Genomic DNA, 17,212 nt, shown 5'->3' with positions numbered 1-17,212 from the left:
CAAAAAAACCCAACCAACCAAACAACAAAAAAACCCCATCAACCACCACAAAAAATCAAGCAAAGTACAACATTCTCTTTTCCCAATTTTATCAAATCAGCTTCTATTAGTTACAACTCAAGGCACAAACGAGTGCCTTCTAACTAATGGCTGTATTGTCCGGACCAGACAACGCATCCAAGTATATACTGGGAAAGTTCCGAGGTGACTGGGGATGGATTAGACAACTCCACATCTTCCTCATTTGATCACATTATTCACTTCCAACCCAAAAAGACAAAAGCACATATTGTATCTAGGAATAAATATACAAATATATATGTGGCATGAAGCAGAAAATTATTAATAGATACTTAAGGGAAAACTTTCTCTCTATTCACTGCCTCACTAGACATTGACTCTTTTACATTGGAAAAGCGTTGGGAATGTCCCTGCACCTTTTTGGGCTTTTTATTTTCATTACCAAAGGAAGAGAATGATACCTTCAGCAATGAACTAAAATCTAAGTTGTGGCTCAATAGTCAAGATTTAAAGCTGCTCCTGATGCTTTTTCATTAAGGGGTGGTCCCATTCAAAAGCTGTTCTTGTAGACGTTGCTTTTCAGCAGTCCCAAAGAGCCAGAGCTGAGGGTTGCTGCAGAACAGAAGTCTCTGATCATGCTGTCTGTTTCCTCATTACAGCAGCAAGTGGAGGGACATTCGGCTGGAGAGAAACTTCACAAAAACCTTTGTCCTGACATAGCGCCAACACAGCATCACTCAAATCACAGTGATCCTGCCCGAGCTAGTTAAGCCACGCTCACATCCAAAATTAATGCTTATGGTAGAACACAAAACTGCTGCATCACGCCAGAGCAGCTGTGCAATGTGTATCTAGAACAGACTTTTTTCAGACAACCCAGTTTTAAGAGCACACAGTGTGCACACTGCAGCCTGCGGCTCAGGCCTAGCTGCTTCCGGCCTGCAACGCAGCGGCAGAGTCTGATCACACCAACTAAAGCGTCTGGAAGTTAAGTTCAAGTTATCCTTTCTGTGTTCCTGACCCCTTCAGGAACGTAATGAAGTCTTTTCACAAACACAAAACAGGACAAATCCCTTTTTTTTTTGTAGTCTCCTCCAACCTTTCTCACTGGGTTCTCTTCCCTTGCCACAGGTAAGACACGGACATGTAACATCCACCACTGCCTGCGTCTGATATTTGTCTCACAGAAAATGCAGCCATTTTCCTATTGGATTGACAAGAGGAATCAGACTAGCATCCCCTGTTCCTATGGTTCTAGTCCTGATATCTAACAGTCTCTATCAATCTTGTTAATTTTCCTAAATAAAAACCAGCTCACTGTACTTTCTCTACTTCTCTCTGAAGATGTCTCAGCTCTCAAGATCCTGTTCTGAAGAAACTATTACAGGGCAGGACAGAAGTCCTATGCTATGCATCACTGTGAGAGAAAACTCCCTTTAACCTTAATAGGAGCACCAAGTGAGGAATACTGAATACTAGTGAGTAGCTAGCCTTTAAGGTTGGCTAAAAAGGTACAGTTAGACAGAAAATCGGTTCACTAACAGCTGTATTCAACAAGGCTAAAAAGGTACAGTTAGACAGAACTAACAGCTGTATTCAACACGGTGGTGCAATAGGAACTCTCCCCCTGGAAGTTCTTATGAATTGCCAGAATGTGGGAGAGTAAGGCTGGAAAAACATGGATTTGGATATATCATGTTTGTCTGAATTTTGCCCTAAATGCCTCCAGCAGCCTCTGTAAAGACACAGAATACTGGGCTAAGTAGATCTTTGGTTTGTGACTAGCTTGGGAGTTCTAAAAAAAAAAAAAAAAAATGGCAGCATGACATTAATTAAATTCTGCTCTATCTGCACAGATTTCAAAAGCACTTTTCAAACAAAGTACCAAGCTACTCGACAGGCAAATTTTCAGTTATCATAAAAGCTTTATGAACACTCAGAAGCAAAGGAAATAAAAATTCAGTCTGTAAGAAATGATAGCTCATTAACAGCAGAGCTGAGAGGTGGTTCTTCCCCCTCCCATCTCCTTTCCTTATATGCCCACCTATTGCTGATTTATCAGATCATACGTTAATTAAATTCTCTGTATCTAGATAGTTCTTTGTTTAATTGAGTGAATTAAAGTCAAGAGAGTCTGGGCATGCACAGAGAGAGATGGGGCCACACAGGCCATAAGCAGGACTCATTTTGGTGGCAGTGTTTTGGTCAGTTCTGTTGCTCATGGAACTGCAGCCTTATAGCCCTTAGTGTCCTCTCTCATGGAAAACGACCTCCCCTACTCCCTGCCACTTGGGAAACGCAGTATCACCGCAGTTTCATGCACACAGTCCACCTCTCAGATAATCCATGCTTTTTTAGAAGTGCTGTTCCAGGAATATACTCAGAAAACCACATCTCTAGTTGAACTAGCTTTTACTCCATGCCTAGTTACAATGCACTAAGCCACAACACTCTACAAGGCTCTGTGCTTTCAAAGAAAATATAATCAAAATTGTAATCACATTTCACAAATTCAGCCCTTCCAAGAAAAAAAAAAATCAACAGAAAATGAGATAATGAAAAATACCAATTGATGCTTAAATCATAACAAAGCATCCTTCCCTCAAATATGTTCAAGACTATTAATATTGCTCAGCTAAAGTCTTCACCTCTCATATTCACTCACATAAGAAACAACACCCTCCCTCCTTCCAGCTTACTACCTATGTACCTGCATACCAGAGATGTACAAAGCTAGGAATGCTCAGATATGCTACAGGGACTATGATTTCTGAAATGGCTGCAGTGACTTTTGGTACTGCCAAAAGTATCCAAACAAGTGCTCCATCTGCTCTCGCAGTACACAGTGCAGGAGGAAGGCAAAAAAAAGAAATAAAGTACTACAGAAACTGGTCGTGGTTTCATAGATTCTCAGGTACAGCCTGAATCACATCCTTGTAAATTAGCAACACCACAACTGAAAACTACTGAAACTTTACCACTAAATAGTAATAGCAGAAGTCACTGAAATCTTCCTTCTCCCTTGCAACTGGAATTACTGAAGTACTGAATATTAAGTTGAATATGAAAATGTTGAGCTACAAACGAAGAGCAAAAGTGTAAAATGAGAAGTAAAAATAGACTGGAAGACTCTTTCAAAAGCAAAGTAAAACTAGCGTTACATTAGGAGAAAAAAACCTCATCGAAATACTGTTTTCTGGTACAGTTTTTACATTCTTATTTATAACATACCTGTTACCTGTTTCTTCAACTTTTCAATTTCTTCTTTCAAACTTTTAATTTCTAAATCCTTGCTTGCTGTTATTGGGCCATCCACTGTTGAATACTGCAGAGCCTGGACTGTCTGGGTGGACTCTAGAAAAAGATGGAAGAGAGGGACAAATGACATGCCTGACATCTGAGAAGGCCAAAAAGATATTGCTGATAAATTAAGGCATGTCAAAAGACCCTCCGCTGAGGATTCTACAATGTATAATTTCCAACTAAGTGCCATTTTTTCAGCAACTGTAAGCTGAACAAACTAAGTTGTTAGAGATTTTAAGAATGAGATCTTTATGCCATCAGCAACCAAAGCACGATACAAAGTTAGCATGTTATAAGAAGTCGCATATATGGGATACTTCAGGCCTAAAGAGTAACAGAAGTTTAATTTGTCAATGGAAATAATGAAGAGATTTCTTTTCTGTTAGAAAGCATTCCCAGAGGTATATTTAGGGTTTTTTCCACAGTATAAACCATAGCTTACAAAGCTGCGAGCTAACCTAAGTCAAAAAAGTGACTGAATGACTTTTTTAATGACTATACCTTGCAGTTTTCTACTGAGTTCAAGCTTTTCCTGTTCTAGACGTCTTATTCTCCTCTCATAAGCTTCTGTTGCTAAACTATCCTCCAAAGTTCTTTGAATGCTGGCATCAAGATCCATGGAGGGTGGTCCAGCTGTCAGTCTTAGACAGCTGCGGTCTGAAAGTACGCTGGGGGGAAAAAATGAAAAGTACTGGATTTTACAGGAGGTTTAAAATAATTTAGAAACATGTATCAACCAATAAAGAGTTGTTTACATTGCTAATTACTATGCAATTTTTTTACACAGTCAAATAATACCTTATTAGCTTGAGCTCATTAAAAACGGAATTAATTTTTACCTAGCATAACTGGTCTCCTCAATGCATTCTTTGATACGTAACAGTGGACGAACTCCTGATTAAAAATGACCATTATGAACAGAGCGCCAGAGAGCAAAAAGCAACAATCTAGATAGTAAGATTACAATAACAGTTTATTTTAAGATCATTAACCACATTTCCTAAATGCTTCAAAGACAACAACCACAACAAACGGTGTAAAACTGCTACATGACAAATAGCGCATGTACATATCAGAAATGCTGTGGCCCCAATTCTGTGGATACTCATATACACATACTAGTCGTGATGCAAATAATCCTTCTGAAGTCTACAGGACACATGCTTAATGCTGGTTACGTGACGTGTTTGCAGAAACATAGGCCTGTTTTTGAAGTGGTTGTAAATATTCTTTATTTATTTTCATAAATGGTCAGGGACTATACACGGACTTCCTTGTTACTGTTTAATTTAGCAGTAGGGATGAACATGATTAATACCAAATACCAATAAAAGTAATAAAAAAAAATTTCCATTCAGACTTACAGGAGTGTCAAAGGACCAGAAATAAAACCTTTATTAAACCCTAATGAGCTGAGTTCTCTCTGGGTCCACATATCTGGTCTTAACTTTGTCATGTGCAGAGAGTTCATTCTTTTGGACAGACAATATTTCAGATTATGGCCTAGTAATTTCCTCAATAGACCACATACTTTGGTATCTGTTTGCCACTAGTTTCAGAGATATAAACATAAGATATTCTGTAACTATCCTACAGATAATTTCTGAACTCTTAACTTACCAGCTACTTGTATATGTGAAACCCACAAATGGTAAATGATGGCCAGAAAATGCAGTATGTGATGGTGGAGGCATTGTTTCCTAGAAAAATAATAGGACAGTTGAGTAAGTCATATGCTACTGGATTTAAAGGTTTTTCGAGTTTAACCATGTGAGAAGTGTTAGAGGTAACACCGTATTAACGATATTCACAGCCATCCTTAGCTACAGCCAATTATGAAATGGCATCACCTAAATCTATTTATGTTGATTGATACAATATCCAAAAATACAGCATGCTGGCATAAAAATGCTTTTCTAATTAAATAAGCTATCATTGGAGGAAAGTAGAAGTTAGACATGTTAAAAGCCCATTTATTCCTTCTTTTTTCCAAAAAGCTCATAGCACAAAGGGTATCACCTTTTATTCCCTCCTATACTCCTCTCTGCTGAGGTAAGTCTCTGAGGGAGATTTACCAACCCCGCTTCTGAGTGGGCTGTGTCTATATGGAGAGAATAGTAGTTAGACATTTACTAGAAAGAAGTAATACAACAGGGTTTTCTAATCCCACTGGTGCTTTGACCATTTCTTCCTCCATTGCTCCTTTTTCCTGCCTGACAAAGAGCTTCAAACCAAGACAAATCTTTGAGCTTCTCCTCAGGCCAAAATAACCCTGTTGCCATATTATATGAACCACTCTAAGTTCCAATATCCATAAATATCCTGTTAAAAGTTTCCTGTTTAACCTCAAGATGCAAGGTTTATGGTGCTCAGTAGGGATGGCCTTAAAGTCATCAAAAGAAACTCCGTAAGATGAAGATTATCACACTGAAAGTGCTAAAAATTTCTAAATTTTAAGAAAATTTGTATTTTTTTTCCAAACAAAAACGTGGCTAGATCGTATAAGTACATCAAGTCTACAATGTTGGGCATTTTGGAAACTAAGGATAAGACCAAATTACAAAGTCTTAAATTTCCATTAATTGATACTAAAATATCATAGAATTAATCATAGAAGTAAAGAAGGGTTTGGGTTGGAAGGGCCCTTACAGACCATCCAGTTCCAACCCCCCTGCCATGGGCAGGGACACCTTCCACTAGACCAGGTTGCTCAAAGCCTCATCCAGCCTGGCCTTGAACACTTCCAGGGATGGGGCATCCACAGCTTCTCTGGGCAACCTGTTCCAGTGCCTCACCACCCTCTCCAGGCAGAACTTCTTCCTGATATCCAATCTAAACCTTCCCGCTTTCAACTTAAACCCATTACCCCTTGTCCTGTCACTACAGACCCTTGTAAAAAGTCCCCCCCAGCTTCCTTGTAGCCCCTTCAGGCACTGGAAGGGGCTATAAGGTCTCCCTGGAGCCTTCTCTTCTCCAGGCTGAACAAGCCCAACTCTCTCAGCCTGTCCCCATAGTTACCAGTTAAAAGCTAAAACCCTGCAGAACTTAGGCTGCCTGACAACACTGTTTTGCCCTTTGCTTTCACGTATACTTTTAATCTGAACTTCATTGTTATGTAGATAATTTTTTCCATGGGACCCCAGTTCTATTCCAAGTTCAGGCAGAACAATAGCACTTATGGCTTTTCAACATGGCCTTTTATCTTCAGCAAGGGCATTCCTCATTTGCTGTTTGTCATTCAAACCTTTCAAAGGAATTAAAAGAAACAAAAGTCTGCTGGTCTCATCTGCAGTGCTGACTTCCGTAACAGGAATGCAAGTATGTGAACTTTCTTCGCAAGATGTGTATGAAAGAAGGCAGGGAAAATACCTTCAAGGTACATGTCAGAGTTTGGAGGGAAGCAATATTAAATACAATGTCCATTACTCAAAGCAAAAACATAAAATATCCTCAGTTGTGCAATGCCTCAGGTTGGGCAATTTTCAGATGCAAGGTGCAAAAAGAAATGGTAAAAATATAACCTTAAATTAAACAGAGGGAAAAACTACCTTCACATGTTTCAAATGAGGAAACTGAAAATGAAGCTCCAGAAACCAGCGTTCATCTCGAGCAGTTCAATGGCGCTGCTCTTCACCCCCAAAAGTCTAAAGCAAATTAAGGATCGGACTCTGTTTTCACATCCGAGTCCAGTAACTCACCACAGGAGCATTCTTTCTTCACCTGCAGCTCCCTGCTTCTTTACAACGGGAAAACATTCACATCACACAGGCACCTCTGTGTGACTCAGCTGGGAGATCAGGCTTTAAAAAGGAAAATCCCTGGCCTGGCCAACATCCGAATGTGTGAATAATCCCCAAAAGGTACTTCAGCTTCACAAACATGGCATCACAAAGACCTGCTACATGCAGCATCCATTCCTGCCACCCAGCCCTCATAGCTGTTCCTGGGCAAAACAATGTGCAAACGGGTATCTGAAGACTTTATAAAGAAGTTTTAAGATACAAATACTTTAGTTGTGAAGGGACATGGGCATTACCAGATGCCAGTGAGGAAAAAATGGAAAACAAAGAAAATGCAAGTTGTGCTATGCAGCTGGACTGATTTGCTTAAGTTGCCTATTTGAAAGGACTCAGAGACTCAATGCTCATGTATGTCTACCACGGGATTGTATCTAGTCGAAGCGTTTTCCATGTTCTACTGTGCAGCTGGAGGAAAGGGAATGAAAATAATGATCATCCTGCCTATACCAATTCATGCTGCCTATCACTTATCTGCAGGTCCAGGAAGCTCAGAGGAACAGAGGTGCCCAGGCAGCTCAGAAAACAAAAAATAGTGCAAATGCTTCACCTCACATTTAAACAGCAGGTTTCTGCATCTTTCAAACACCAAAACAAAACCAAAAAGTACTTTCAAGGAGACCACACCAGGCACACCTCTGATGTCATTGTTCCTGTTCATAAGCACAGAAACGCTAAGGTTGTTAAAAATCAATAGTAGCAAAGCTTTTTGAGCAAAGGCAAATCATTTCTCTCTCACTAACGCTGTTTCTCAAGAAATGGCTGTAACATTTCTCCTAAATTTCCCAAAACTCAGCGCAAGTCAGTAAACAAGCTGGAAAAATTTTAGGGGGGAATGAACTGAACGGAATCTGACAGAGATATGAACAGTTAGAGTAGAGCACTACAATAAAGCGCATTCTGCAAACTTAGTTCAAGGCTTGACAACGCTCTGCTGGAATACTGTCGTGTAGCCTATTTCATGTACAGACATTATTCTTTGTAAGACATGGACACTAAGAACTTGTTACTGCAAATAACAGATGTATGTGTCAAGTTAAATATGTGTGAAGTTACAATGAATTTACAAGACTGTTACACACACATGTTGGGGGGATCACCCTCCGAACTATGAATGTATTACCCCCCAGTTCTTCAAAGCAGCACTATGTGTTGTTTATGCAGAACACTATGAACACACTGAAATAAACTGCCATTTACATGTATTTAATTATAAATTATATTACAAAAGCAGATTTGACAAAATGTTAATTCTATACTTACAGAATTTTTTAAGCAATCATCATCCACATCAAAGTTTGATGTATCAGTGGGGCTGCTGACTTCTGGGATGTAAGGTGCCTCACAGTTTCTAATGTTGTCCCAATCAATCCCAGCAAAAAATGGATGGTTCTTAAAGTCTTCTATCCCATTTTGTCCAAGTCGATGCTCTCTGCTACAAATGAGCCTTCGGATGAGGTCCTTTGCACTTTCAGAGACATCTGTCACTTGAGCAGGAAACTGAAACCTCTCCTTAAAGATAAAAATGAGAGAAAAGAGTTTATTACCAAGAAAAAGTTGGGAAAAAATCACCTTTCTTAGTGAAAATCATTATGTAAAAAAGGAAATGTGCAAATACTCCCAGTTCTTAAATATACGAAGTAAGGTTTCTAGAAAAAAGACTTCTCCAAAGGACAGAAACTATGGAAATTTTTTTGTCTCCTAGTTTTTCTTCTTTATTTAAATTTCTCTTACACCACTGAATTCCAAAGCTACCTCCATGTGGAAGAACATTTAAGTATCTTCTGCATAGCCAACCAAGGGATCCACCAGAAGAAAGTGAGTGATGTAACATAGCCAAGATTTACTCCATAGAGTGAACTAACAGCCACGTTTTCAAATCCAGATTTTCAGTTTTGAACTGCTTTACCCTAAAGCAAAGCCATCTGCAATCCATAACCATAAGCTTACTATATGGAAACACAGCTTTTCTTCCACATTTATGAACATTAACATAATTAGTACATAAAAACTCTTTTGTAAAATAAGCCTTCAAATTACCCTCTTACTTACTAAAAGTTAACTTAGAGAGAGACAGAAAGAGAATGTGCACTAACTTTGTGGTTCATTATTTTCCCATAGGTCTCCACCAAGGACTCAGCATAAAAGGGCGTTTCTCCATAAAGCATTTCATACATGCAAACGCCGAGGGACCACCAGTCACACTCGGGCCCATACTTCCCTTTTCCATCTTCCATGGCCTGCAAGATTTCTGGAGAGATGTAGTCTGGCGTTCCGACTGCCACTGAAGATTGGACCTGTAGAAGTTACATTTCCAGGAGAAAAATCAACCTCCATTGTTACAGACACTGCTGTCTGTGGCACTGTGCATGTTAGCCTAGTGTTCTGGTTGTAACGATAACGACTGAACACAAACAAAGGCTTCTAAATTCATAAGGAAATACTTAGGCATCCAAGGCACTAAATTAATAGGCATCCCAATAATACACATTTGCTCAACTCTTACAAATATTTAATAAACTAGAATGAACAAAACTGTCAATTCTTATGCTTAGAGCTGTTAAGTAATTATAGATTAGGTAATCACATATATTAACTCCGATACTTTGTAACACTCTGGGACATGATTAACATACTGGGATTCTAGTCACACCTATTATATACTGTGCAAGTTTAAATATACTACAATTAGTACATCATCATGTTTCAGTATCTCATCCTGCTTATACTAAAGCCTACATTTTCAATAAAGATTACAGCTCAGAGCTACAAACCGGGAGATTCATTGTTCATCAACACACACCTACTCAGTACCAAAAGCTTCTCTTCACTTACTCAGGAGTTGACTATATGCATCTAAAAAGCTTTTAGCATACAGTATACCCAAGCAGTGTGCAGGCATATTTTGAACCCAGGTTAGTTGCAAACCAATACCCATTACAATCCCATCTTGTTTGACACAAGGCACCTCTTCTTTTTATTAGCACACGTTTCAGTGGCTAGCAAAGGACTGAAGAAAATGTGTTTAGGAATATATCATTTTTTCTAATTTACCGTTCCATCTTCCATCAGTTTCAGACAAGAACCAAAATCTGCTAATCGAATATGTCCATTCATATCCATCAAGATGTTGTCTGGTTTAATATCCCTGCAATTGAAACATATTTCAGAATTAATACAAAATTGTATTGTGTAATATACAGTCCAGTGTTACATCTGCAACACATCATTCAAAACCAGCAACAGATCAGCAGACAGAACACAATCACTCATGGTGAAATTTGCACCAGGGACTTTTCACAACAGGGGCTGTAGATCGAACCATGAACAAGCCCTTTTAGTAAGAATTTTAGTAAGAATTGTGTGGTCAAATTCCTCTCATCTCTCACAGCGAGACAGGAGAATCTTACTTCCTCTGAACGTTTGTACATAAAACTTCTGAATCACCTGAAGAATTTTAGTAAAGTACTGCCATGTGAAAGATGCATGCTTATACTGGAGCTGGAAAACAATCTCTAAGCTTTACTATAGAACAAAGTCAATGAAACCCAAAAAATAAACAACACAGTTTTTAAATTTAGTGTCTTTCACTACCGTTCTTCTCTCACATCTCAGCTCACTGTGTACCTCTGTGGTACTTCTGCTGAAACGACCAACCAAGCCATTGTACACACTACTGCAGCTCTGCTTGGCTAAATTCTGCACCTGGCTCATTCAGGTCATCATACACATGGAAAAAATCTTTCTAAGCAGGCAACACAATAAATACTTCTTATTTCGCAAACTCCTGACCTCTTCTTTTGGTCTCATGTCTTACCGATACCTGAGCATACTGAAATACAGGTAAAGTGCATGACTCCAGCATGCAGCTGACTAGGCATCTATGCTCTCGGAGTTAACGGAGAGACATGCACTGTTCAACTTGCAAATGAGGTTCAAGTGTTGAAATTGCTTTTCACTGAAGTATACTTATTAGATATACCCATTAAGCTGCATTTTTAAAACATATGACGTTATTACATTCTTACTCTATCCTTTCCTATTACATTGAAAAGGTAAATGATGGCTGTATGAATAAAATACTATGGATTCTTTCTCAGTGAACAGTAATTTTTAAGAATTAAGAACAAAACCCTGAAACTAAACAAAAATCAAGTGAAGCCCTAATTTGCTTCATTCCCTTAACAACTTATAAATGAATGTCATCAATTGCTTTGCAGACAGATTTCAAAACATTCATAAGCTATTCACACTGCACATGAGAGCAAGGTGGTTGTTTTTCTTTTTTTAAACAAAAACTAAACAATGCTTACTTAGAATTTATGATGGCAAAAAAAAATTCAAACCACACCAGAATGACATTAGAGAAGGAATGGCATGAAGGCGTCACACTGCTACACTGTGAGGAAAATTAACTCCATCCCAACTAAAACCAGCACACTCTGTGGCAATTAATAGGGTAACAGCATGTTGTACTTCCTGAATGGGTGTTACCCAGAGACAAGCAGGCAGTGGACCAGTGCTGAACATGGATTTTAGCCACCTCTCAAATATGCAGAAAGATTTACATAGTGAAAAGCAAACACTACTGAAGAAATTGTACTTTTGCATCTCACAACTGAGCATAAAGACAAATGTTTACAAAGTAAATAATAAAAATTGAGTCCATTCTCTAAATAACATCCTTCCACTTGATTTTTGCTGACACTTAATATGCCAAAGAATTGCAACCTCCAGATTGAGATAGTTTTATTTATTTTACATTCACCCACTAAAAACATCCCTTAACCACATTTCTAAATAAAAACAAACACATGCTATTGAGACCTCTGGAATTAAAACTTCAGTTTAATACACTCTGCAAAAACGTGCACCTAAAATCAAGTTCCTCTTAAAAGCTGGACCTAGTCCAAGCTAAACAAGAACATGAGTCACCCTTGAGGCTCCATTTATCCATGTGCTATCTTTTAATATATTCCCAGGAGAAATAATAATGCTAATCATCATCCCACCCTCCCCATTCAATCTCAAAAAACAGCAGAAAACATGAAAAATCTCACTCTGTTTTCAACACCCTGTGAAATCAACCTGCAAACACTACTGAAAGCACTCGGAGGAGCAAGCATGTTTGTAAGGCTCAGTAAAAACTTTGTAAGAACAATTTTTATTTTTAAGGAAAACAAGACCAACTTAATGCACACACGTTCTGTTCAGCTCTTGGAACAGAAGGCATGGGTTATGAACCACTGTTCCAAATTCAACCCAACTACGTTAATGAGACAGTTTGAAAGCCCAGCATTGCTGGCACCTGCCGAGCAGAGCAGGCTAGAAGCAAAGGGAAAGTTAAGAAAATTAAGAGCCCCAGAGGTGAACAAGGAAGGGGAGCAATTATTGCCAGGGTAACTGAATTGTTCAAAGGTGGTGATTATGGGGGAAAATAGCGTGTCAGAAAGCCTGCATCTCTACTGAGCCTGCAGTTGTTAGATCCCATCAGGAGTTTTGTTCCAGGTTTTTGTTTTGCATGAGATTTGGAGACTCTCTTTTAGTGATCAGAACTGATTCTTCTCCTGTTCTAAACAGAGCATGGCCTTCCCTCTTCATACCCATTCCACCTTCTTCCAGCTCAGACTGGTTTCTTCACTGTATGAATTGGTTTCCTCTTCCCACAATTCCATCTCAGCTGTAGCTTTATTCCTATCATTCCCTGCCTCCTAGGCACACCTCAAAATTTGACATGTCCCATCCTCCACGGCCTATCAAACACAAATCTCCTCCCCTTTTATTTCCTTCTTCCACTCTCAGCTTCCTCACTCCTAAGTCCCACTCCTTCTGCACGTACACACATTTAACTAATCTTTTTCTCTCCCATCTCAGTTCTCAGCAGTCACTGTATCCCCCATAGTCACTTCTCCAGATTCCCCTCCCATTCCCACTGGTTTCCTATTCCTCTAATCCTTACTATTGTCTTTCCTCACGTCCTATTTCTGTTCTGCTGCACGAGAAGCTTTGGCACCAAAAGGAAGAGCACTATTAGCAACCAAGAGTCTCCACGTTGCCAATAGCGTCTATTTACCAGCATCTCCCAAAACTGCAGGTAAAGCCCCTTCATTCTTATGGCTCTGAAACAATGCAAACCTACAGCAGCAGCAAACTGAAAAGCATTCAGGGACTAAACTCTACACATGGTGGTTTGAAACTCAAAAGCTGGCAATTTGAGGGGAAAATGATAAACTGAAAGTATCTAGGTGGGGGACAAAAGAACGAAAATACATCCATGACTCAAGGAAAATTGTCTCCTGGGTTTCAATGGTGTCTCCATATCCCAGAGCAGAAGAATTTCTCACAGGGATGTTCAGAATTATTTGATTCATTTAAAATCTATATAGGAAAAACCAATGCATATTTCTTTATCTAGTTCCTGGAAAGAGATGACACTGCTTCAGGCAGATATGAAGAAAGGAAAATTCCAGACCAAGTAGCTAAAATCTGGCAAAAAGTAATGAGCAAATAATCAGAAGTTATATGGTTTAGTGAACAGACCACTGGGCTGAATCTCCGTAGATAAGAGTTAATAGGTGATTGTGAGCAAACCATTTCAACATCACTCAACGATAACGCTGGTGCTCAGTCAAGTAACTAATATCATCTGCCAAGAAGGCTGTGGAGCACTAATACTCTAATAACCATGTAATTAGCTCACTATAACAAAATAAAAAGGTCTGCTCATTTGAAAGATGAAATAATTAATTCAGTTTCAAGAATTAGAAGCATTTGGAAGACATTTTATGAACCAGATTTATGGTGGGAACAAGTATTGCCTTGGGGGAATTGCTCTAATGCCACTGTCCCCTCCCAAGCCCCCGAGTTCCACCATGTCCCAGACAGCCCTACTCTTGACAGCAGCTTCTGTGGGAAGCCTGATGAGCAATGGGTGGGTTGCCAGTCAGACCTCATATAAATCAAGGTAATATGAGTTATTCAGATGTACTCCACACTGAATTAAGGGGACACAGGCACTCAGCAAACCCAAAGAAACACAAACCTTCCTTATATCAACATTTTTGTAGCATTGCCACCTGATGAAGATGTGAACTGAGAACACTGCTGTTCTGGGTTTTTTCTGAATAAGCACTATACCAGCCTCAAAGGAGGTAAACCCGGACCAAGTAAACTTCTTTAAAAACACATGAGTCCACTTAAATCATGACTTCAACACAGCACACAGGAGTGACTTTTATTTTTCAGAGCTGCATTGCCCTTGACTGCAGGTGAAAATCATCACTGTGCAGCAGCTTGGATAAAGTACTGGTATTTATTTTGAAGACTTTTGTTATTAGCTTCTGTCCCTCTGGAGAATGCTATGGGAATAACCAGTCTGTGTGATACTGGAAACTTCACTTGCAGAGAAAATGAATGTGGAGGCTCATGAAAAAAAAAAATTTGAAAAGTCTTTAGTAAATTATTTTTTGTATTGCTTCTTGGTTCAATCTAGGGAGCTGTTCTTCAGATTGGCATGTTTACCCGGGTGACTTCATTCACCTCTCTTTAAAACAGTTTACTTCCTTAATCCATAATTAAAACCCAAGCATTTTACATACTAACTGTGCTAATATAAACAGCATTCTGAAACAGGACTACAGCAGATATCTGGATTACTGCCACTCATTTTGATTTCTCTGTTAATGAGCCAGAGTAGAATTTCATTTGTTCACTAAGACTCAAGAAAAAGTATTCCCTCTGAGACATGCTAAATCCATAGCACATTCCAGCTGTAAAACAAACTAAAAAGAATTTTTAATACATGTGAATGTGGGTTTTCTTTTTTCCTTGGGTTCATTTCTGATACTAAATGAAACTTGAGTAATCATGAGGTCTTGCATATTGAAATTTGGACTAGACGACCTTCTTAAGTTCCTTCCAACTGGAATTATCTGCTCATCTTATGGTTTCAAAGCATACCTGTTATGTCATTCTTTGAATTACTGGATCAATGCTATTCAGTTATTCGCAACACCACATGGAATTCCTCCGGTCTACAGCACAGGAATCAGCAGATTCCAGAAGAACCTTAAAGTAATCCTATTTCATGGGTAGCCTCATGGAGGCAGGGGACCAGACAAACAGAAAGACATCAGAAATAGAGTGACATTTAATGCAAGAACTGTAACAGAAAGATTAAGCAGCAGTCGTGTCAGACACTATCAAAGATTATGCCAGTGAACCAACTCACAAGCCACATCTTTAAGTTTACGTGATAAAGACCCCACTGGCATTAAAGAGCATGTGATCAGTGGGGATCCCTCTTCTTGGTAACTGTACAGTTGTGACGCAGAATGTGCTCACTTTGGTTATTCAGTTGTGAAGTACCTTTTTTTTCCAAAACAAAAAATGATCAGGCAGAAATGAAGGAAAAGGTAAGTCCATCTCTGTGACTAACATCAACAAAAGGTGGCCAGATGTCGAAAGCAGCACCTCTCACTTTGTCCTGATTGGAATAAACATTTCAGATGCTAATGGACTGTCCCTCACTACACAGATGAGCTCTTAAAGCAGCAGAACTGAAATGACAATAAAGGGGTTTAGGTGGTTCTAAATTCAACAAGTGCAAGAAGAAAGAAATGGACCTGTCTGAAATCAAAGGAGCAATTTGATAGCTGAGCTACCAGTTTACTGTAGCCCACTGGGTAAGGAAGGGGTAGTTTGGAAAATATTTGTTTCTAATGTTCACATTACAAAAGCATGGATATTAATTTATTTTCCTAAACAGGTCCTGGGCCCCAAGACATGCTGTCCTTGAATAGTAAAGAACAAAGTGAGCTAATAGCTTACAATACATTACTTTACTGTGAAACCTTCACATGAGAAGTGTTTATTTTAATGCCACCAATGCAAATTAAGGTACCAGCAGATGAGAAAAATAAATTACTTTCAGGTGTAACTGCTGGCACCGAGAAACTGACCCAGACAACTTATTACTGATTACTGGTATTACTTATTACAGATTTCACAGCACATTATTTCCTCATTATACATGCAAGAACATTCCTCAGAAGTATAAATCAAAAGGTTAAAAGCAGACATCAATGGTTATAATTATCCACTCTTACAACAAGAAATGTTATCCTTTGCCAAGTTACCTACTCTAAAAAAACACAACCAAGATCTTACTGCCAGAATACCTGGACTTTTCATCCAAAATTCCTTCAGAACACAGGATTATTCTTAATCGGGACAGAAGTTTGGCAAATTGTTTACTTCACTCCCTTCTGTTGTTCCAGGCAGACTTCTCTTCCACACTCCTCCTCACACAGAAATGCTACATCCATGATAAAAAATGAAGACATCTGGTTTTGGCAGCACTCCAAGGAAAGAAGAAAATTTGGTGCCTGTGAAGTTTTTATGCAGGTATTCAGCAAATGCACACTGACAGCCCGCTGTAGACGCGCAGGGTGCAACAGCTGGTGAACTTCCACCAGGAATGCTACTCAGTTGATACTTTCCTTTTTTTCACAGTCAAAGCTATGGGCGTTGATGTGCAGGAGCTCGTTTCTATTTTCCATTACCGTGTACTGGGTTATATCAAAGTTGCCATATTCTGCCAACCACAGTTTATCTGAATTCTAGGGTGCAAAACTAGGAATGCGCTCCATCTGGCAGAAAGACCGATGCGCGCTGAGCCAAATTAGATTTGGACGGTCGGCAGTCATTCTGTAGCAATCCCAGGAAGATAGGCTGCACAAGATAGCAGCATGAGAAAACTGGAGTATGTTGTACCTCATTAACCGTGCCTCTTATCAAGACTCTACTGTGCCTTCTCCTTAACAGACACTCCTCCACTTTTGGGCGGAATCCAAAAAGCACATATTTCAATTGAATCCAAAATCATTTAAATAACTTTGATCACAACCTTATTATTTACATAGCACCCAAACAGTTGCATCATGTTTGTATATTAAACAAAACCTGCTTCACATCAAGCTGACAAAATGCAGCTTGCCACTAAAAAAGACGTAGTAGCCTTGCATACAGCCTTGAAGTCAACAGGAAAGACTAAACACTTTAGAATTTAAGTCTTAATAAGCAAAGCAATT

The 17,212-nt window shown here is 39.1% G+C and overlaps 1 protein-coding gene across 1 annotated transcript in view; it reads right to left on the bottom strand.

Moving 5' to 3' along the window:
* The window catches only part of CDC42BPA (CDC42 binding protein kinase alpha (DMPK-like)), a 123,504-nt gene that overhangs the window by 68,194 nt on the left and 38,098 nt on the right, over positions 1-17,212 (bottom strand). Inside the window, exons 5-10 of the mRNA XM_010152296.1 lie at positions 10,176-10,269; positions 9,218-9,418; positions 8,385-8,633; positions 4,945-5,024; positions 3,826-3,992; positions 3,253-3,375 (exon numbers count right to left, since the gene is read on the bottom strand). Coding sequence (XP_010150598.1) covers positions 3,253-3,375; positions 3,826-3,992; positions 4,945-5,024; positions 8,385-8,633; positions 9,218-9,418; positions 10,176-10,269 — 914 coding nt within the window. The remainder of the gene's footprint in view (positions 1-3,252; positions 3,376-3,825; positions 3,993-4,944; positions 5,025-8,384; positions 8,634-9,217; positions 9,419-10,175; positions 10,270-17,212) is intronic.

Source organism: Eurypyga helias, unplaced genomic scaffold, assembly GCF_000690775.1.
Source record: "Eurypyga helias isolate BGI_N326 unplaced genomic scaffold, ASM69077v1 scaffold8870, whole genome shotgun sequence".
Lineage (NCBI taxonomy): Eukaryota > Metazoa > Chordata > Aves > Eurypygiformes > Eurypygidae > Eurypyga > Eurypyga helias.
The sequence above is the reverse complement of the archived record's forward strand: the minus strand, read 5'-3'. Positions and strand labels throughout refer to the sequence as shown.